General features: G+C 37.3%; 1 protein-coding gene across 10 annotated transcripts in view; it reads left to right on the forward strand.

Annotated features, from left to right (window-relative positions):
- LOC135116176 (PRELI domain-containing protein 2-like) overlaps positions 1-24,078 on the forward strand; it is a 94,789-nt gene that overhangs the window by 44,194 nt on the left and 26,517 nt on the right. For all 10 annotated transcript variants that reach the window (XM_064033467.1, XM_064033460.1, XM_064033462.1 and 7 more), the window contains one exon: positions 5,733-5,893. In XM_064033467.1, coding sequence (XP_063889537.1) covers positions 5,733-5,893 — 161 coding nt within the window. The remainder of the gene's footprint in view (positions 1-5,732; positions 5,894-24,078) is intronic.

Consider the following 24,078-nt stretch of genomic DNA (forward strand, 5'->3'; position numbering starts at 1 on the left):
TTCGATCCAAAGCTGGATGCTGCGTTTATGTGCGCAATGACTTAACCTGCTCTCGTGCCCACGCTCTTGAATCTTCTGAGTTTTCCACCATCTGGCTACGACTACAGAGTCATTCTCATACTAAATTTATCTGTGCTGTATACCTCTCTCCTAACTCCTCTGACTATAAGAAGTTCTTTGACTACTTAACTTCCAAAGTGGAGCACATTCTGACCCTCTTCCCTTTTGCAGAGATCTCCATTCTTGGAGACTTCAATGTTCACCACCAGCTTTGGCTTTCCTCTCCCTTCACTGACCATCCTGGTGAACTAGCCTACAACTTTGCTATCCTCCATGACCTAGAGCAATTGGTGCAACACCCTACTCGTATTCCGGACCGTCTTGGAGATACGGCCAACATTCTTGACCTTTTCCTGACCTCTAATCCTTCTGCTTATGCTGTCACCCTTTCTTCTCCGTTGGGCTCCTCCGATCACAATCTCATATCTTTATCTTGTTCTATCACTCCAATCCCTCCTCAGAATCCCCCTAAGCGAAGGTGCCTCTGGCGTTTTGCCTCTGCTAGTTGGGGGGACCTGAGGAGGTATTTTGCTGATTTTCCTTGGAATGACTACTGCTTCCATGTCAGACACCCGTCTTTGTGTGCTGAGCACATAACAGAGGTGATAGTGTCTGGCATGGAGGCGTACATTCCTCACTCTTTTTCTCGTCCTAAACCTTCTAAACCTTGGTTTAACACAGCTTGTTCTCTTGCTATACATGATAGAGAGGTGGTCCACAAAAGGTACTTAAGCCTTCCATCACCAGAATCTCATGCACTTTATATTTCTGCCTGGAACCATGCCAAGTCTGTTCTCCAACTAGCCAAAACTCCTTCATTAACAGAAAATGTCAAAACCTTTCAAGATCTAACTCCCCTCGTGATTTCTGGCATCTAGCTAAAAATATCTCCAATAACTTTGCTTCTTCTTTCCCTCCTCTTCTTCAACCAGATGGCACCACTGCTATCACATCTAAAGCTGAACTCTTTGCTCAAACCTTTGCTAAAAACTCTACCTTGGATGATTCTGGGCTTGTTCCTCCCTCTCCTCCACCCTCTGACTACTTCATGCCACCTATTAAAATTCTTCGCAATGATGTTTTCCATGCCCTCGCTGGCCTAAACCCTCGGAAGGCTTATAGACCTGATGGGGTCCCTCCTATTGTTCTCCGAAACTGTGCCTCCGTGCTTGCACCTTGCCTAGTCAAACTCTTTCAGCTCTGTCTGTCAACATCTACCTTTCCTTCTTGCTGGAAGTTTGCCTACATTCAACCTGTTCCTAAAAAGGGTGACCGCTCTAATCCCTCAAACTACCGTCCTATTGCTTTAATTTCCTGCTTATCTAAAGTTTTTGAATCTATCCTCAACAGGAAGATTCTTAAACATCTATCACTTCACAACCTTCTATCTGATCGCCAGTATGCGTTCCATCAAGGCCGCTCTACTGGTGATCTTCTGGCTTTCCTTACTGAGTCTTGGTCATCCTCTTTTAGAGATTTTGGTGAAACTTTTGCTGTTGCCTTGGACATATCAAAAGCCTTTGATAGAGTCTGGCACAAAGCTTTGATTTCCAAACTACCCTCTTACGGTTTCTATCCTTCTCTCTGTAACTTCATCTCAAGTTTCCTTTCTGACCGTTCTATTGCTGCCGTGGTAGACGGTCACTGTTCTTCTCCTAAATCTATTAACAGTGGTGTTCCTTAGGGTTCTGTCCTGTCACCCACTCTCTTCTTATTATTCATTAATGATCTTCTAAACCAAACTTCTTGTCCTATCCACTCCTACGCTGATGATACCACCCTGCACTTTTCCACGTCTTTTCATAGACGTCCAACCCTTCAGGAGGTAAACATATCACGCAGGGAAGCCACAGAACGCCTGACTTCTGATCTTTGTAAAATTTCTGATTGGGGCAGAGTAAACTTGGTATTGTTCAATGCCTCAAAAACTCAATTCCTCCATCTATCAACTCAACACAACCTTCCAGACAACTATCCCCTCTTCTTCAATGACACTCAACTGTCCCCCTCTTCTACACTGAATATCCTCGGTCTGTCCTTTACTTATAATCTGAACTGGAAATTTCACATCTCATCTCTAGCTAAAACAGCTTCTATGAAGTTAGGTGTTCTGAGACGTCTCCACCAGTTTTTCTCATCCCCCCAGCTGCTAACTCTGTACAAGGGCCTTATCCGTCCATGTATGGAGTATGCTTCACATGTCTGGGGGGGTTCCACTCATACTGCTCTTCTAGACAGGGTGGAATCAAAAGCTTTTCGTCTCATCAACTCCTCTCGTCTAACTTACTGTCTTCAGCCTCTCTCTCACCGCCGCAATGTTGCATATCTAGCTGTCTTTTACCGCTATTTTTATGCTAACTGCTCTTTTGATCTTGCTAACTGCATGCCTCCCCTCCTTCCGCGGCCTCGCTGCACAAGACTTTCTTCTTTCTCTCACCCCTATTCTGTCCACCTCTCTAACGCAAGAGTTAACCAGTATTCTCAATCATTCATCCCTTTCTCTGGTAAACTCTGGAACTCTGCCTGCTTCTGTATTTCCACCTTCCTATGACTTGAATTCCTTCAAGAGGGAGGTTTCAAGACACTTATGCACCAATTTTTGACCACTGCTTTGACCCTTTTATGGGACTGGCATCTCAGTGGGCAATTTTTTTTATTAGATTTTTGTTGCCCTTGGCCAGTATCCTTCCTACATAAAAAAAAAAAGAGACTAAAGAGAAAAATGAATTAAAAACAGAAGAAAAAAAAAATTGAGTGTTTTGGGAGGCAGTGAAGAAATGGTATATAAAGGTAAATATAAAAAAAATGAAAATGCAATAGAGAAAGATAGTAGAAATGAATGACAAATTGTGATGTATACCAATATAGATGGATTGCTACAAGTTTTTAGAGAAGAATCAGAATTTTAAAAAACCACAAGATGAGAAGACAGAAAAGCAAATTTAGGAAATTATAGTAATTAAAGAAGTTTATAAAATGATGGAAGAACTGGAATAGAAAAAGACTAACAGGACCAGATGGAGTATCGGGTTTCATTTTAATAAAGTGAAGGAAATAATTAATTGAACCAGTATATGATGTAATAAATTGCTCATTATCAACTGGAAGAGTGCCTAAGGAATGGAAGAGAACAGACATAGTGCCAGTTTATGAAAGTGGAAGCAAAGGAGAACCACTAAACTACAGACCAGTATCAATGACCAGCATACTACACAAAATCTGTGAAAAAGTGATAAAGGAGCAGTGGGCAGAATTTCTAGAAAAAAAAAAAGATATAATAACAGAGAAAACAGTATGGCTTTAGACAGAAGTGATCATGTTTAACCAATTTGATGAGCTTTTATTTAAGAGTGACTGATATAACACATGAGAGGGATGGATTGATAGACTGTATTTATATCTAAAAAAATTTGACAAAGCTCCCCACAACAGGTTATTATGGAAACTAGAAAATATAGCTGGATCAAGTGGGAAAAAAAAACTGGATGGAAAGTTACTTGAAGGGAAGAGAAGTGAGAAGAGTAGCAAAAGATATAAAATCAGAATAGAGAAATGTAGGTAGTGGAGTACCACAAGGATCAGTGCTAGCATCAACACTTATCCTGATCTACAGGAATGATTTTTTATTTATTTATTTATTTATTTATATATTTTTATGTAGGAGGGACACTGGCCAATGGCAACAAAAACCCAATAAAAAAAAAAAAAGCCCACTGAGATGCCAGTCCCAGAAAAGCATCCAAAGGGATAGCCAAAAATTAAAGGAAAAGTGTCATGAAACCTTCCTCTTGAAGGAATTCAAGTCATAGGAAGGTGGAAATACAGAAGCAGGAGGGGAGTTCCAGAGAAAGGGATGAATGATTGAGAATACTGGTTAACTTTTGCATTAGATGGATAGAGGAGGCAGTAGACACCTGCCGAAACGATAATTACTCCCAGTGAGGTCTAAAGCACTGTTCAGGGGGTGCTGTGAACTTATCATTAAACCCAGCTTTGACCTCACTGAACGTTTCCCTTTGTGTCTCACAACACAAGGGGGTAGTCACAGCCTGCCCTCTAAAGACAACTCTCTTCCTCTTCCTCCACACAAAACTACAAGCACCTAATAACACACACACCCTTCACTCAAAAAATTTTAAAATCATGGCGACTCCTACACCAGCCTCGGAGTCCCCATCTGGGGAGGGGACCATAAATGTCCCCAGGTCGGACTGCCTTTCCGTCGACGACCCTAAGTGTCTTGACACCCCCCTCAACTTTTTCTTCATTAACTTGTGCAACATTCGCAGTCTAAGATCTAATTTTCAATCTGTAGAACACCACCTCTCCTCTTCTAAACCTCATCTTCTTTTCCTCACTGAAACTCAGGTGTCTGAGGCAACTGACAGTAGCCCCTTTTCTGTTCTCTCCTACTTTCTCTATCCTCATTTTCGATCCAAAGCTGGATGCTGCGTTTATGTGTGCAATGACTTAACCTGCTCTCGTGCCCACGCTCTTGAATCTTCTGAGTTTTCCACCATCTGGCTACGACTACAGAGTCATTCTCATACTAAACTTATCTGTGCTGTATACCTCTCTCCTAACTCCTCTGACTATAAGAAATTCTTTGACTACTTAACTTCCAAAGTGGAGCACATTCTGACCCTCTTCCCTTTTGCAGAGATCTCCATTCTTGGAGACTTCAATGTTCACCTTCCCATATAGAACTATTGAAATCTGGAATGATTTGAAGGAAGAGGTGGTTTTGGCAAAGTGTACACATGTTTAAAGAGAAACTGGATAAATATGGCTATGGAGATAGGACAAAATGAGCTTTGGCTCATGCCCTGTACAATACGACTAGGTAAAACAACTAGATAAACACACACACACACACACACACACACACACACACACACACACACACACACACACACACACACACACAAGGTAAGCATGGATACACCAGACTTCCTTCTTCATTTATTGCAACGTTTCACCTTCACAGAAGGCATCATCAGACTAAAAAAAATTGATAAAAAATAAGTACAAGGACAGAAAAATCGTAATAAAATACCACACTAGGGACACAGATTAAGAACAACAGCAAGCAAAAAAGGGAACAGGCAGGCAAGCAGTAACAGAAAACAATGTGACATAATAACCTATCAGCAGCAGCTTATACATAACAAAAAAAATTAATCATGTATAAGTTGTAGCTTATGGGTTATTATGTCACATTAGTTTTTGTTACTGTTGGCTTGCCTGTCTGCTTTTTGTTGCTGTTGTGTTTTTAATCAGTGACCCTAGTGTGATATTTTACTATGATTTTTCTGTCTTTGTACTTATTTTTATATATATATTTTTTTTTAGCCTGATGATGCCTTCTGTGAAGGTGAAACATTGTAATAAATGAAGAAGGAAGTTTGGTGTATCCATGCTTATCTCATCTATAATTTGGAATCTGTTCTATCATATATATATATATATATATATATATATATATATATATATATATATATATATATATATATATATATATATATATATATATATATATATATATATATATATATATAAATAAACACACACACACACACACACACACACACACACACACACACACACACACACACACACACACACACACACACACACGGAACTTTTATGATAATCTACAAAACTTTCTTCAGATCAAGAGTTTGCAGTGTGAGCAGCTGATGGTGGAAGAGGAGTGCTGGTGGGATTGGAAGTCAAGAAAACTAGATGTCAAGTCCTGTAACCTTTCTGCCTCTGACTGGATCACTCTTATGGAGAACTCTTCATACTCACCTTACAATCAAAATCCAAATTGGTATGATATTTTTGTAGTTCTTGGTAAGCCCAGATAATTTGTCTATATTTTCTTGAGTCCTAGCAACTGGTAATATGCATGAAATAAGTTTTCAGATAGAGTACAGTTAATAAAAATGTTTATTAAGTCTGTTTTTAACCAACTTCTTAGGTGAGTTTATGACCAAAGAAAACCAGTTATGTACAAGTGTTAAGAGTATGAAATGATAATTTCTTTAGTACAAGGAAAGTAATGAATGCAGTTACCATGTGTTAACTAAAATTTCTGTAAATTTCAACACTGAGGTAATGTATTTAGTATGTGATCAATGCACAGTTGTATATTTTATTATGGCCAAAATGTGCAGAGTAGGCCTCCTGTTTGGCTGAACGAACATGTCTGAAAAAGAGAATAAGTTTTATTGAGTGAATATTTATATTATTATTATTATTATTATCATTATTATTATTATTATTATTATTATTATTATTATTATTATTATTATTATTATTATTATTATTATTATTATTATCTATATATCAGGCTGAGGTGCTCCTTAACCTCTTCATTCTGATGATGCCGATGTCGGCGTCATGAAGTGCCAGTAAGGTATATACAGTAAAATTCCTCTCATCTGGCATTTGAGTATCTGGCAGCTTCAAGTATCCGGCACATTTTTCCCCGAGCCTTAAAATCAATAAAAAATCAATGTGTACTCTTAAAATCGATTAAAATTCCCGCGCGAGGCATACTTTGTCCCCTCACCACCAGAGCGCACTGCTTCGTGCCACCCGCGGCCCACTGCACTGTGTTTACTCAGTGACTCAGTCCTGCGTGTGCACTGTTTATTGCCTGACGCCTTCATCATGCCTAAAATTGTAGAAAAGAGGAAGCGTGTTGTGCTTACACTTAAGCAGCTGATCAGATCAGCTGCTGATTAAGATCAGCTGATCTTTGTTATGGTAAGATGCATGAGTGTAGGGTGGTGATTGTGGACATAATTTCACTTCTATTCAAGTATCCGGCAATATTCAAGTATCCGGCATGTCGGTGGTCCCGTTGATGCCGGATAAGAGGGATTTTACTGTAGTGATTTTGTTTTAATAGTTGCTGAATGATCCTGTATTCTGTGTTGGCTTTACTAGGAGACTCTGTATATTCTCCTTGAGGTTTGTTGCTTCACCCACCATTTCATTACATAAATCAGCTACACCATGTCCCACTCTCTATTCAGAATGAGGAATTCTGATTAGTCAAGCCTACATTTTCTGCCAACAGTTCTCTCCCTCTCTGGTCCTTCCCTTGTCCTCCTTATTCTTGCTATTCCTCTTCTTCACCATATACATCCCGCCCCCTCCCACAGTTCCCTCCTCCCTGGTGCCTTTCTTGTTCAAATACTTTAAACACTTTAAACATTTTATTATGTTTGTCTGTAGTACATAGATATACTTGTAATATAGTTTAGAAGAATAAACAGCCCATTTTTAATCCTCGGTTTTTTGGACACACACACACACACACACACACACACACACACACACACACACACACACACACACACACACACACACACACACACACACACACACACACACACACACACACACACACACACACACACACACACACACACATATATAGCAACTAAAAAATAAAATGAATTCTCTCCTTCTTCTTCCTCCTCACCCTCATATCTGTCTCCCTTCCATGTCTATACCATCCTCCTCATCCCATGCCTTTCCCCATCTATAGGAGTTTCTCAAACTTTTTGCTACAGATAACTTTGAAAGATTTGCAACCCCCTGAAATATTGAAATCAACAATATTTGCAGCATATTCTCTCTCTCTCTCTCTCTCTCTCTCTCTCTCTCTCTCTCTCTCTCTCTCTCTCTCTCTCTCTCTCTCTCTCTCTCTCTCTCTCTCTCTCTCTCTCTCTCTCTCTCTCTCTCTCTCTCTCTCTCTCTCTCTCTCTCTCTCTACATTGCAAATGCTATCAGTAAGACATTGTATTTCTTTTTATATATAAAGGAAATTGTAAGAAAGAGGGGATGGGTCAACTTCAGTTGGTATTTACATTGATAAGACCTTCCCAGCTGTATTAGCATTATTGCATCAAGTCAGCGGTATACACACACACACACACACACACACACACACACACACACACACACACACACACACACACACACACACACACACACACACACACACACACACACACACACACACACACACACACACACACACACACACACACACATGTTGTCGTCCAGTAAACAAACAGTGATCCAAGCTCCAGCAGAGAAAGATTTTGTTTGACCATGGCCACCATTAGGAGCCTAGAATGTGTTTCCAGGTAGGAGCTGTGCTCAAGTAAAGTTGTCCTGTCTCCAGAAATAAAAAAAAATAAGGGAACATTTAAGTAATAACAGATGTAATAAAATGAGTAAAAGCTCCAGTAAGGCGGATGGCATAGGAGGGAGCGGAATGTTGCCAATGGGGTCACCATTCCCAGGATTTGAGGAAGATTATGTACTACATGATAAAATGCAAGGAAGGAAAGTGGTTTTGATGGAGGGGATGATCAGTGACCTCATTGAAAGAGTGAAAGAAATTAGAAAAAAAAAAACATGACCCAGAAGAGGAAAACAAAGAATTAAAAACACTATGCACTGATCTAAAAACAAAATTGAAGGAAAACAATGATATTGTTAAAAAACAGAAAATGAAGTGATAGGGATGAAAAGTGAACCTCAAATCTGGAGGAAGGAAAAAGAGGAAGAAAAAGTTAACTTTACAGAAACCATAGAAGTGCATAAGAAGGAAAAGACAGATTTAAGTAAGGAAATTGTGAAAGTGATCAAAGAGAAGGAATCAATGGTAAGGGACACAGTGGACAAAAAGAAATATATTGTTATATATGGATTAAAAGAGGAAACAGAGCCAGTAAGATACAAGAGGGAAAGAGAACAAAAAAAGGTAGCAGAGGACATTGTAAGAAATATACAGAGAGAAGGGGAGGACTGGATAAGTGAAATTGAGGAAATACATAGACTGGGGAAGTATATAGAAAGAGGAGAGCAACCGCTGAAAGTAAAATTTAGGGCACAAACAACAGCCATGGAAGTGATATTGAATGCGTGGAAACTGGACAAGACAGAGCAATACAGGAAAGTTTGTATAAAGAGGGACATGAATGAGGAGGAGAGACTCAAGTTAAGCGATCTTATAAAAGAAGCAAAGGCAAAAAACAAAAGCAGAACAGAGGAAGAGAAAAAAAAGTTCTATTGGAAGGTAAAAGATGAGAGGCTCAGGAAGTGGTATGTGACAAAAAAAGAATAGAAAATGTAAATAATGTATGGAAAAATAAAAAGTGGACAGTGGCATATACAAATATAAATGGTTTAATATCAACATTGTGAGAATTGAATAATTATATTAAGACAAAGCAGCCCGACATGGGTATTACTGAAGTTAAACTAAATGAGACAACAGAAAATATAAGAATTGGTAATAGTAATTATAATGTGTGGATAAAACATAGAAATAATAAGAAAGGGGAAGTAGTCATGTTACTTACAAAGAAGAATATAACAGTGGAAGAGGTTGAAATAGGAGAAGGAATGGCAGAAGTAACTAGAATTCAAATAAAAAGGAAAGGAGAAGGAAGAAGAGATTTTGCAGTGGCATATGTACCCCCAAAGACGAATGCATGGACACAAGAGGATTATAAATAATGGTTAAGAGATACTAGTAACTTTTTGGAGAGAATAGTGGCAGAAAGTAATAATATAACACTTATGGGTGACTTTAATTGCAAGGAGGTATGCTGGGAAGAGTGGACCATGGACGGGGGAGAAAAGTCATGGGGATATATGCTTCTAAATTTAATAATGACAAATACTATGACCCAGTGGATTGGAGAAAATACAAGATTTAGGGGTAGTGAAGAGGCAACAAGGCTAGACTTGGTGTTTACAAAGGAAATGGACATTGAAGGAATGAATTATCAGTGCCCACTAGGTAAAACTGACCATCTGTTAATTGAATTCAGTATAGGCAGTGGTCCAGTAGAAAATAGGAATGAAATTTATAAGAATGGGAGATATAATTACAGGAAAGCAGATTTTATCAGGTTGAGAGAATATTGTGCAGAGGCTAAATGGAAACAACTGTTCACGGCAAGCAGTACGCAGGAAAAGTGGGACATATTCATGGAAATTTATAATGAAGGGGTCAGTAGATATGTACCGAAGATCAAAACAAAGGAAGTGAAAAAGAAAAAAGACTGGTTTAATACGAGATGTATAACAACAAGAAAAGAAAAAAGAAGCAGCATGGAATAGATGTAGAAAAAATGGAGGAAGGGAGAAATGGGAAGATTTCAAGAAGGCAAGAAATAAATATATCAGAATCCTGAAAGATGAAGAAAGGAATTATGAGAAAGATATAGTTAACAAATGCAAAGATGAGCCAGTTATTCTTCAGATATGTGAATGGGAAGATGGAAAACAGGCAAACAATTAACAAAAGATGACATTACATACAAAGATACACGGTTGCAAGTGGAATTAATGAACAAGTGCTTCCAGTCAGTATTTACCAAAGAAAGCAAATTTGAAGGAGAAAGAGCATGGTACAGAGACAATGTGATGAGAGAGATACAGGTGGACATAAGTGAAATTAAGATTATGAAAGATTTGAATGTAAGTAAGGCTCAAGGACCAGATGGAGTGTCCAACTGGATACTTAAGAAATGTTGTGAACAACTGGCAGAAGTTATACACAATACCATAGTATGTTCTTTTAAGGAAGGAAAAATTCCTCTAGACTGGAAGAAAGCCAATATTGTGCCAATTTTTAAAGGAGGTAATAAAGAAGATCCATTGAATTACAGACCAATGTCCCTAACAAGTGTGGTGGCAAAAATAGCAGAAAGAATAGTTAAAAACAGATGGATGGAATATTTAGAAGAAACACATGCATTGACTGACAGACAATTTGGTTTCAGAAGTGGAAGATCTTGTGTCCTGAATTTAGTGAGCTTTTATAGTAGAGCAATTGATATAATTCAAGAGAGAGAGAGGGTTGGGCAGACTGTGTTTATTTAGACTTAAAAAAAGCATTTGATAAGGTACCACACCAGAGACTGCTATAAAAAATTCAAAATATAGGGGGTTTCCAAGGAAACACACTGAATTGGATTACAGACTTCTTGAGGGATAGAGAAATGAGAACAATAATAAAGGGAGAAAAATCAGAATGGTGTAGAGTTACAAGTGGAGTATCACAGGGGACAGTCTTAGCTCCCACAATGTTTCTGGTGTATGTGAATGATATGGTGGATGAGGTTGACAGTTATATAAGTCTGTTTGCAGGTGATGCAAAATTATTGAAAAGATTGGAAAACAATATGGATTGTGAAATATTACAGAAAGATCTAAATAAGATATATAAATGGAGTAAGAAATGGGAAATGGAATTCAATGCAAAGAAATGCAAGGTGATGGAATTAGGAAAAAGCAAAAGAAGATTGACAAGTTCCTACACCATGGGAGAAGTGCAAATTAAGAAAACAAAGAAGAAAAAAACTTGGGAATTACAATCAGTGATAATTTACCACCAGAAAAACATGTTAACATAATAGTTCGGGAAACCTATGAGTTACTAAGAAAGATGAAAGGGGCATTTGCTTACATGGATGAAGAGATGATGAAAAAAGTTGATGGAATATGTGATTCGACCAAAACTGGAATATGCCACAATTGTTTGGTCACCCCATAATAAAAAGAAATAAGGAAAATAGAAAGGATCCAAAGAGCTGCAACCAAATTGATACCAAGTTTGAGAGATTTAACCTATGAAGAAAGATTAAGGAGATTGAAGCTTCCATCATTACAAGAGAGAAGAGAAAGAGGAGACCTGATTGCTATATACAGAGCTTTAAAGGGTTAGGATCAAGTTAACAAAGAAGACTTATAAGAGATACAAGAGGACATGGAGTGAAATTGAAGAAAACAGCAAGTAGAAGAGATGTCAAGAAATATGGTTTCCCAAATAGAAGCATAGAAATATGGAACAACTTAGATGAAACAGTGGTACAAGCAAAAAATATTCATGAATTTAAAGTTAAGCTGGATGCTTATAGATATGGAGACAGGACAGCATGAGCATAGCTCTTTTCCTGTAAAACACAACTAGGTAAAACAACTAGGTAAATACACATGGGAACAGAAAAAAGTTGCAGGGGCCAAGTCAGAAGATTTAGGTGGGTGGAGAGTGACAGTGATGTTTAAAGAGAAAAAAAGTCCATGGTGAGGAGAGAAGTGTGATGAGGTTTGTTGTTGATATGCAACAGCCAGTTCAGGCTGATATCTTCACCCATTTTTATGCATCCCTTATAAAACATCACTGGATAGTGGAATTGATTGATTGGCTTCCTTTGTATATAATCTTGATTTTGAAGAATATATGAGCATGCTCTTCACTTTACTCTTAATCTTCTTGGTAAGCATAGACTTTTCTATTAAGAGGGTTGTTGTTTTGTCTCAGGATCATAACCTTAAAAGTAGCTCTCATCACCTGTGATAATCCTAGACAAGAAGGTTGCACCATCAAAGGTTGCCTGCAGGAACTCCTGATAAACATCAACATGCTGCTGCTTCTGATAAGCTGCCAGGTTGCCTGGCACAAAGTTGGTGGAACACAGTGCATGTTGAAATCAGCAGTCAGAATCTGCTGGCGTGTCTCACAATCAGTGTCCAACACATCAAGAAGCATGAATGGTTCAACTTTGATTCTCATGAATGAGCTGTTGGATTTCAGCAACATTGTCAGACATTGTGGAGCTGATGGGGTTCCCTGTGTGTTTGTTATGTGTTGTCAGACATATGTCTGACTGGCCATAAATGGAGTATGCCATTTGAGCAACAATGTATAGCTTATGCCTTCTTTCTTGAATACTTGTGCAATCAATGGCAACATTTCTTCCATTTTCCCTGAGATTTACACAAAATTTTATGCAAACTCAGTTTTTTCTCAGATCTATTGCAAGATTGCCATGTATTGCACACACAATTTCAAATACAAGGACATGAGAAGTTGGTGCAACCACTCATTTATGTGGTATTGTGTAAACAAACTCCAAATATATACTACTAGTAGTATTACCTACTAATACATCCTGATACTACAGTGGCTGTCCTTACATACAGCTGCAACAGTCCTAAAAATTATGGAAAGTACCTCATATTCTTCCAGTCTGGCAGCAGGATATGTGATCAGGCCATTCTCCTTCCATAGGGAAGATTAAGTGAATAAGACAGGGATTAAGTCATGAGAAAATATCTCTTAAATGAAAGAACATTTAGTTTAATTTTTCAACAGTATTGTGCCTTAGGACTGTCACTATTTTGAACACTGTGTTGCCACTGTACAGAGCCTACATTTTTTAAGGAAAGGTAGGCTCATCCACTCTGCCTACAATCTGTGGGTGGAACTAATGGATGGCAGGTGTGTGCATTTGCAGTGTGCTTTTTAACAATTGTAAACTTATTTTTAGTTTTTTTCAATTGTGTTTTTTCTAATTAAAAACAAAATTATTTGATTCAAATTGTAGATAACAATGAGTATGTTAGCAGACAATCTGATCACTTGTGTTTCTCCAAGAAAAACACTGTGCTAGCTTTGCCAGCTGTCAGTGACTAGTGTATGGAGGACAGTGTGGCTGCCGGTGGAAAGGAGCTCCATCTTAACTTGAGGAACTATATTTTGTATGAGAGTGATCTTAATCAATTTCAGTGAAAGGAGGATGTAAAATGTTTTAATAAAGAAAGATTAGATATTGTAGGGATACAGGAGATTGCATGAAGGATTGTGAAGTGACATAATGCATGAATGGGAGTGTAAGTGAGATGCAGTGGGGATTGAAAGAAGTGTTTTGGTGTGACATGGACGAGAAAAGTAATTGAAGGGGAAAAGGAGGATGTTTGGTCCTAAATGTCCTAATCAACATATTCAAGTGGCATAGAGGCACAAGTGGAGAGAATCAAGAATAGTGTGGGCAGTGGGAAAGGTATGGATAGTTAGATATACATGGATCTGTGTGTATGGTCCTGTCAATGCAAAAAAATAAAGGACAAAAGACAAAAGAGGAGAAAATTTTTCAATTACTGAACAAATGGCTGAGAGAAACTGGGAGAGGGAAAAGAGTAGTCTCAATTGGAGATATGGCAAGTGATGAAGATGCTGGTGTAGTAAGAAAATTGGGAGCAGACTGAGTGAATAATAATTAGGAGCACCTAGTGGATATACTGTATCTGCAGATAGGAGGTGGGGGGTGGCAGCTGTTCCTGCCATACACCTTCCAGCAAAAGATGATTTTCATAAATGCACGGAGGAGGAGGAGGAGGAGGAGGAGGAGGAGGAGGAGTGATGAATAGAAGAGTCAAACTGAGTGTGTAGCATTGGGTGAAAGATTAAGAAAAGATGTGTCAGATTCTAAGGTACTGAGAGAAGTTTTGAAGGATGGATTGATATGCTGTTCTGGTAAAGGTGAAAAATAAGATAAATGTGAGCATGGTAGGAATAGTGTTAAATGGAAGGTGAGTATGGTTTTGGTTAATGAGGGGATGAAAAGGAAGGTTAGAGATCAGTTTCTGACATAGAAACATTAGTTATTTCAAGGAATATCTGATTTGTCCTCCCAATTAGCAGAGGCAAAATGCCAGAGGCACCTTTACTTTGGGGGATCCTGAGATAGGATTGGGGTGATAGGACAAGATACAGATATGAGATTGTGATCGGAGAAGCCCAGTGGAGTAGTTAGGGTGACAGCATAAACAGAAAGATTAGATGTTAGGAGAAGGTCAGAAATGTTGGGCATATCTCCAAGATGGTCACAAATGTGAGTAGGATGTGGAGAATAGCAAAGTTAAAGGATAACACAGAAAAAGGGCTGCTTTCACTTGCCTCAGTCACCTGTGTAAAAGATGATGAGGTTTAGTAGAGGAGAGGTGGTGTTCTACAGTTTGAAAATAAGATATAAAGCTGGAAATGTTGCAGATATTGATGACAAAAAGGTTGAGGGGGCTGTCAAGACACCAGAAGAGCAGCCTGATCATGGGACATTTGTGGTCAGATGGGTACTCTGAAGCTGATCACCATATTTAATTTAGAACTTTGAGTGAAGGATATGCATGTAATTAGGTGCATGTAGTTTTGTGTGAAGGAAGAGTTATATTTGGAAGTCAGGCTGTGGCTGCCCCTTAGTATTGTGAGACACAAAAGGAAATGTTCTGTGAGTTCACAGCTAGATTATCTATGAGTTCACAGTAACTCTGGATCCAGTGCTTTAGACCTCATTGTGAGTAATTATCATTTTGGCAGGTGTCTACCACGTGTATTTACCTAGTTGTATTTACCTAGTTGTATAGTACAGGGTCTGAGCCAAAGCTCAATTAGTCCTGTCTCCATACCCGAATCTATCTAATCTCTCTTTAAACATGTGCACACTCTTTGCCGCAACCACTTCTTCTTTTAAGTTATTCCATATTTCAACCGTTCGATGCGGAAAGCTGTATTTTTTAATATCTCCCAAACAATGACTCTTCTTTAATTTCTTCATATGTCCCCTTGTACGTCTATCTCCTTCCTCCACTTTTACAACTAGGTCATCTCTGTCTATCTTCTCCATGTTGTTTATTAACCCTTTCCTTCCTGCGCTTAAATTATTTTCCCGTTTTGTATGACGGCTAAAAATGGTAAACCTAGAAATTGTCAGAAAATTGTTCGAATACTAATAATTATTTTCTCTTTGTTATTCTGAATACAATGATATACTTTGTAGCTCGATGTGACCTCTCAAAGTTCAGTTTATGCCTTATAAAGGATTCCTCCTCCTCCCGCTGTGTGATCCGTCATCCAGAAACAGCCCGGAGCGATGATGCTGCGCGCACACACACACACTCTCTCTCTCTCTCTCTCTCTCTCTCTCTCTCTCTCTCTCTCTCTCTCTCTCTCTCTCTCTCTCTCTCTCTCTCTCTCTCTCTCTCTCTCTCTCTCTCTCTCTCTCTCTCTCTCTCTCTCTCTCTCTCTCTCTCTCTCTCTCTCTCTCTCTCTCTCTGACAAGTTACCTTCTACCATTTTATTATAAAATCGAAGATAATGAAAAAATTAACATGAAAGAATGATAGGTATCATCTCTGTTCTGATAAAACAGGTGGATCCTGTAAATCATTTTCCGAGTCCTCACTAATGTCTTCGCTTTCTTCAGCTTCCTCTTCTAAATACTCACTGTCACTGTCTTCAAACTCAGAAGCACTGCTAAATACATATGTTGTGTCCTGCTCCATGGTGAGTTATGATCTGAGATCCTTGGCTCTTATCAGGATGTCTCTTCACACTTATCATGGTGCTTTCCACCCGGCGAGTGCTTTCCACCCGGCGGGTCGCTGGGGTTGCCAAGTGTCGCCCGGAGAAAGGGAAAATAGCTTAGTTACCGCTAAATTTCCAGAGCTAGTGACAACACTACATGTGGAAACATGCCAGACACTTCCACTCACACCATCTGACTCGAGAAACCGCGCATAGACCTCAAAATTGAGGTGCGAAAATTCTTGATTATCAGTATGATCGCCGTCGCTACGGACGCATTTTTGCAATCGTATATATACGATTGCCGGAAGGAAAGGGTTAATTTGAACATTGTTATCAGGTCTCCTCTTTCCCTTCTTTCTTGCAGTGTTGGTAATCCAATTTCTTCCAGTCTTTCCTCATAACTTAGGTCTTCCAATTCAGGTATCATTTTCGTAGCTGTTCTTTGTATCCTTTCCAATTTCCTTTTATCTTTCTTCTTGTGTGGAGACCATACCACTGTTGCGTATTCCAGTTTGGGGTGTATCATGTGTGTTATAATTTTCTTCATCATTTCTTTGTCTAGGTAATTAAATGCCACCCTGATATTTGCTAGCAAATTATATGTAGAGCCAAATATTCCATTGATGTGTTTTTCTGGTGATAGCTTGTCTTGAATTATTACTCCCAAGTCTTTTTCTTCTTTGCTCTTTAGTATTGTGATTCTTCCCATCTTATACTCCCATGAAGGTCTCCTTTTACTTCTTCCCATCTCCATTACATGGCACTTCTTTATATTAAATTCTAATTTCCATCGTTTACTCCACTCATAAATTCTATCAATATCCCTCTGTAGTTCCTCACAATCCTCTTGGTTCTTTATTACTTTCATCAATTTTGCATCATCTGCAAACATGTTAATGTAGCTATTTAAACCCACCGTCATATCATTTATATAGACCTGAAACATTATAGGTGCCAACACAGACCCTTGTGGTACTCCGCTTGATACTTCGCACCAACTTGATTTAATATCTCTGATTACTGTACTCATTTCCCTACCTTGGAGATAATCCTTCATCCACTTAAGTATTCTTCCTTTTAGCCCTCCTCGATGTTCCAGTTTCCATATGAGACTTTTATGTGGAACTGTATCAATGTAAGGTGTGTGTGAGTGAGTGTGTGTGTGTGTGAGTGTGTGTGTGTGTGAGTGAGTGTGTGTGTGTGTGTGTATTTACCTAGTTGTATTTACCTAGTTGTATAATACAGGGTCCGAGCCAAAGCTCAATTAGTCCTGTCTCCATACCCGAATTTGTCCAATTTCTCTTTAAACATGTGCACACTCTTTGCCGCAACTACCTCTTCTTTTAAGTTATTCCATATTTCAACCGTTCGATGCGGAAAGCTGTATTTCTTAATATCTCCCAAACAAAGACTCTTCTTTAATTTCTTCATATGTCCCCTTGTACGTCTATCTCCTTCCTCCACTTTTACAACTAGGTCATCTCTGTCTGTCTTCTCCATGCCATTTACTAATTTGAACATTGTTATCAGGTCTCCTCTTTCCCTTCTTTCTTGCAGTGTTGGTAATCCAATTTCTTCCAGTCTTTCCTTGTAACTTAGGTCTTCCAATTCAGGTATCATTTTCATAGCTGTTCTTTGTATTCTTTCCAATTTCCTTATATCTTTCTTTTTGTGTGGAGACCATACCACTGCTGCGTATTCCAATTTGGGACGTATCATGTGTGTTATGATTTTCTTCATCATTTCTTTGTCTAGGTAATTAAATGCCACCCTGATATTTGCTAGCAAATTATATGTAGAGCCAAATATTCCATTGATGTGTTTTTCTGGTGATAGCGTGTCTTGAATTATTACTCCCAAGTCTTTTTCTTCTTTGCTCTTTGGTATTGTGATACCTCCCATCTTATACTCCCATGAAGGTCTCCTTTTACTTCTTCCCATCTCCATTACATGGCACTTCTTTATATTGAATTCTAATTTCCATCGTTTACTCCATTCATAAATTCTATCAGTATCCCTCTGTAGTTCCTCACAATCCTCTTGGTTCTTTATTACTTTCATCAATTTTGCATCATCTGCAAACATATTAATGTAGCTATTTAAACCCACCGTCATATCGTTTATATAGACCTGAAACATTATAGGTGCCAACACAGACCCTTGTGGTACTCCGCTTGTTACTTCGCACCAACTTGATTTATTATCTCTGATTACTGTACTCACTTCCCTACCTTGGAGATAATCCTTCATCCACTTAAGTATTTTTCCTTTTAGCCCTCCTCGATGTTCCAGTTTCCATATGAGTCTTTAATGTGGAACTGTATCAAAAGCTTTTTTCAGATCTAAATAGACAGCATCAACCCAACCATCTCTCTCTTGTAGTTTATCTATTACTCTTGTATAAAAGCTCAGTAAGTTTGTTACGCAAGATCTCTCTTTCCTGAAACTGAATTGTTTTTCTGTTATTATATTTTCTTGTTCAAGATATTGCACCCATCTGTTTTTAATGACTATTTCACAGAGTTTACTTACAATACTCATGAGTGAGACTGGTCTGTAATTCAGTGGTTCCATTTTATTACCTCCTTTGTATAATGGTACTATATTTGCTCTCTTCCATTCCTTTGGTACTTTTCCTTCCTTTAAAGAACTGTTAATTATCTCCCATATTGGTTCTTCCAATTCCTCTCTACATTCTTTCAATATCCATCCATTTACTTCGTCTGGCCCCATCGCCTTCCTAGTATCTAACTCTTCCAGTAGTCTTTTAATTTCTTTTCTTTCCACTTGTATGTTTGCTATTCCTTTCTGTTGTTCCTCATCTCCCAGTGATGCAAAGGCAGTTTCTCTTGTAAATACAGACTTAAAGCTTTTATTCAGTATCTCAGCCATCTCTTGTGTGGTTTCATAAATTTCTCCATTTTCCTTCAGCTTTGTAATAGTATCTCTATGCTTTATTTTTCCATTTACATATCTATAGAAAAGTTTGGGTTCTTCTTTACACTTTCCAACTACATCTCTTTCAAAATTTCTTTCTTCTTCTCTTCTTATTTTAACATAATCATTTCTAGCTGTCCTGTATTCTTCTCTATTTATCTTATTCCATTGTTTCCTCATTTTTTTCCAAGCCCTCTCCTTTTTCTTTTTTGCCTCTGCACACTTTGCATTAAACCACACTTTTGTATTTTCTTTTACCTTATATCTTGGCACATATCTTTCAACACCTTCTCTAAACTTGCTTAAAAACACTTCATATTTTTTCTGCACCTCCATACCTCTTAATAAATTATTCCAATCAAGCTCTCCGTAGAATTTCTTTAACCCTGTAAAGTCTGCCTTAGCATAATTTTTTCTCTCATTTTTATATTCCTCATTGAATTTTGGCACTTCTTCTTTGATCTCTATCTCCATCTTCACATGATCACTTTTTCCCACTGGACACAAATATTCTATACTTGGTTCATTTTCTGGCTTTTTTGTAAAAACCAAGTCTAGTAGCGATGGTTCATCTTCCCCTCTGTACCTAGTATTTTCTTTCACCCATTGATCCATCGTGTTTACCATCATAGTCTGTAAAAATTCTTCACTCCATGTACTGGCAATCCCTGTCACCTCCATCTCCCCCCAGTTTATCTCTTTGCTATTAAAATCTCCTACTAGTAACACCTTGTTTCTTATCTTTAGCATGTCATCTATACTTTTTATGAACTCGCTTTGCATGTGCTTATAATCATCAGTCACCCAAGTGTTGGTCTTTGGAGGCATGTATGCAACAATAATTTTTCTGCTTTCTTGTCCTTGGATCTTGATCTCCACACTCAATGTTTCTGACCTCCCTTCACCATATTCCACTGTTTCTATCAAGATGTTTTTTCTTACTAGAATCATCACTCCTCCTCCTCCCTTATTCTTTCTGTCTCTTCTCCATATGTTGTATCCTTCTTCTTCAAATTCAACATTAATCTCCCTTGTTAGTTTTGTTTCCGTAATGCATGCCACTTCTGGTTTCTTTTCATGTAAATAATCTCTTAGTTCCCTTAGGCTGGACACTAATCCATCTATGTTTGTATACATAACTTTAATTTTATTTATTGTGGACCCATTTCTTTTGTGTTCTCTCTTTGTTGTCTTACTTCTTGCTCCCCATTCTTTAACCACCATTTCCTCATTTTCATGTCTATCACTCTCCATATATATCTTTCTGCCTGTTCCTGTGTTCTCTCTTCATTTTTTGTCTTGGCCTCCTCTTTTAACTCTTTCACCTTGTTTCTTTCCTCCTCATTCATTTCTCTTCTTATATATATAATACGAGTATATAGTGTGTGAGTGAATGTGTGTGTGTGTGTATTTACCTAGTTATAATTTACAGGGCCTGAGCTACATTTGTGTGGTCCTGTCTCCATATATACGCTTGTCCAGTTTTTCCTGAAAGTTGTGCACACTCATTGCTGATACTAAACCTTCACCTAGCTTGTTTCAAACTTCTATATTTCTCTATGGGAAATTATATTTCTTTGTTACTCAAGCATCTTTCTTTTATTTTTTTGCTGTGTCTTTTTGTGCAACTGGTATTTCCTACTTCTCTTAGCAGCAATTTCTCATTATCTATTTCTTCCACTCTATTCCACAATTTATAAATTAGTATTCTCTCCTTTCTCTTTGTTCCAATGTTGGCTGATTAATTTCCTTTAACCTGTCTTCATATGTTAAATCTTCCAGTTTTGAAACCATTTTCATTGCCATTCTTTTTATCCTTTCTTGTTTTCTCACATGTTTCTTCTTGTGGGAAGACCACACTGATTCAGCATATTCCAACTTTGGTGTGATCATAGTGGTAATTATCTTTCTTATTATATCTTTATCCATGTAGTGGAATGTTGTTCCAATATTTCTCACCATGTATCTCTGAACATCTTTCTACATGCTTTTCCAACTTTCTCTTCTTGTACTTTTATTATTTCTTCATTTCCCATTTTATATGTCCATTTTGGTCTCTTTCACTTTTCCTTATTTCCATTACATGGCTTTTTTTTCACATTAAATTCCATCTCCCTTTTCTTACTCCAGTCCCAGTCCCTCTTGTAGAATTTCAAAGTCTTTGTTGTTTTTTATATGTCTTTGTAATTCTGCATTGTCTGCAAACAAACTCATTTACTCCTTCAGACATATCATTTATGTAGATCAGGAAAAAGTATTGGTGCTAGCACTTATCCTTGTGGTACTCCACTATCTCCATTTCTCCATTTCAGTTTCACATCTTTTAATATTGTTCTCATTTCTCTTCCCTTTAGGTAACTTTTCATCCAGTTTATTATTTTCCATTTAATCCTGCTATATTTTCTAGCTTCCATAATGGCCTGCTGTGGGGAACTTTGTCAAAAGCATTTTTAAATTTAAATACACACAGTCTACCCATCCATCCCTCTCTTGTGTTATATTAGTCTCTCTTGAATAAAAACTCATCAAATTGGTTACACATGATCACTTTTGTCAAAACCCATACTGTTTTTCTGTTATTATATCATGTTTTTCTTGAAATTCTCTCCACTGGTTCTTTATCACTTTTTCACAGATCTTACATACTATGATGATCATTAATGCTGGTCTGTAGTTTAGTGGTTCTTCTTTCTTTCCACTTTTATAAGCTGGCAGTATGTCTGCTCTCTTCCATTCCTTAGGCACTTTTTCAGTTGATATTGAGAACTTAATTATGTCATATTGGTTCAATTATTTGTTTCCTGCACTCTTTTTAAAAGTGAAACCTGATACTCCATCTGGTCCTATTGCTTTTCTCGCTTCCAATTCTTCACTCATTTTATAAACTTCTTTAATTACTATAATTTCTCACATTTGCTTTCTTGTTTTCTTGTCTTGGGGTTCTTTTAATTTTTATTCTTCTCTGAAAACTTGAAACTTTTTTTGTTTAGCAATTCATTCATGTCTTTTAGGTCTTCATATGTTTTATTTCCATCCCTCAATCTTTTTTTTTTTAACTCTTAGTTAAATTTTTCAATTTATGAATCTGTAGAACAGTTTCAGTTTGTCTCTGCACTTTTCAATTATTTCCTTTTTGTATTCTTTCTCCTCACTTCTTATTTTCACATTCATTTCTTGCTATCTTAAAGTTTTCTTTATTTTTTTTGGCTTTGTTTTCATTCCATTCTTATCCATGCTTCATCTCTTTTTTTCTTTGCACTTGCACATCTTCCATTGAACCAGATCTGTTTTCCTTTTTCTTTAGGTTTATATAATGGGACATATTTATTCACTCCTTTCTCATATATTTCCATAAAAATGTCTTACTTATACTGCACATCATTTGCTCTTTTCAGCTTTTTCCAGTCCATTTCTTCATAAAATTTCTTATCATCAATATTTGCTTTTCTATAGTTTCTCCTATTTTCTTTGTATGATTCATCCTCTTCACTGACATCATTATCAGTCTCTTTTTCTATCATTACATGATCACTTTTTCCCATGGGGCACACGTATCTTAATTCTTTAGTTTGGTTGATTTGTTTTGTTAGTATTAGGTCTTGTCTTGCTGGTTCATCATCTCCCCTATATCTTGTGTTTTCAGTCACCATTGCATCGCTGTTTTCCATGGTCAGCTTCAGAAATTTTTCTCCCCACGCAGTCTCGTTTGCTCCTGCTTCATATGTTTCCCAATTTACTTATTTGCAATTGGAGTCACCAACCAATAATACTTTTTTATTACTTTTGATTAATTTACTCAAACTGTATGGTAACTTCTATTATTTTTTCATATCCTCCCTTGCTCTAAGAATTTGTTTTGGGTGGTATATAGGTCGTTTTTACTGTCAGTATTTCTCCATTATTATCCTCCTAGTTAACACTTACTATTTTTGCTTTTCTTTCTTCATATTCCACTATTTTTGTCTTTGCCTGTTTCCTTGTCATCATTACACCTCCACCTCCTTTACTAATCCTCTCTCTTCTCCATATATTGTAGTTATTGTTAATGACTATCTGGTTTTCTTCATTTAGCTTTGTTTCCGTGAAACACAAATAAATAATAGCCTTGTAATTCCAGTTTTTTGTGTATCACTCTGTCTATGTTGGTATACACCACATTTAGTCCTTCATTTTTGCTATTTTTCTCTATTTTATTTTAATTTATTTCTTTACCTTTATGTACCATTTTTTCATTCTCCCAAACCTCACTAAAAAAAAAAAAAAAAACTAGCCTCTTCATACATTTCTTTCAATTTTTTCCACTTTTCTTGATTTCTGTTCTTAATGTATTCGTATATATCCTTGCAATCTTCTCTTAGTTTGGATGTTCTTTCTAATATCTTTTCTGCTGCTTGTGAATTTAGTCTTAAGACTAAAATCTTGTTTTGCACTCCAGATAAGATCCCAGTCTAACAACTTTTTCCACTTATTCCTTGAATTTAGTGTCATCTTCATTTAGTTTAGTTCGATGCCTTTACCACTTCCTTTTCTACATCTTTTCTTTCAGTTGCTTTTCAAATATTTCCTTGAAATCTACATTTGCTTTTCATTTTATTATTTTCCAGCCTTTCACTTTATCCATGACTCCTTCTCTCACTCTCCTCTCACCTTTTACTGACTCTACTTTCAAATCTTTATTTTCTTTCATTACTTTCTCCATATTGTTTTGAAATTTCTCTCTTTTAAAAAAATATTTTGTTGATGTCTCACTCTCATCTCCAATTCTGATTTAAGCTTTAAAATTTCTCCATTTTTTCCTAATTTCTTTTCCAGCTTATCCTGAAGGGATTTTACCATCACCATTTTCACTTCCTTCTGCTGTTCTGCATCAATCTCCACTTTCCTTAATCTCA

This window comes from Scylla paramamosain, chromosome 30 (genome assembly GCF_035594125.1).
Source record: "Scylla paramamosain isolate STU-SP2022 chromosome 30, ASM3559412v1, whole genome shotgun sequence".
Classification (NCBI taxonomy): Eukaryota; Metazoa; Arthropoda; class Malacostraca; order Decapoda; family Portunidae; genus Scylla; species Scylla paramamosain.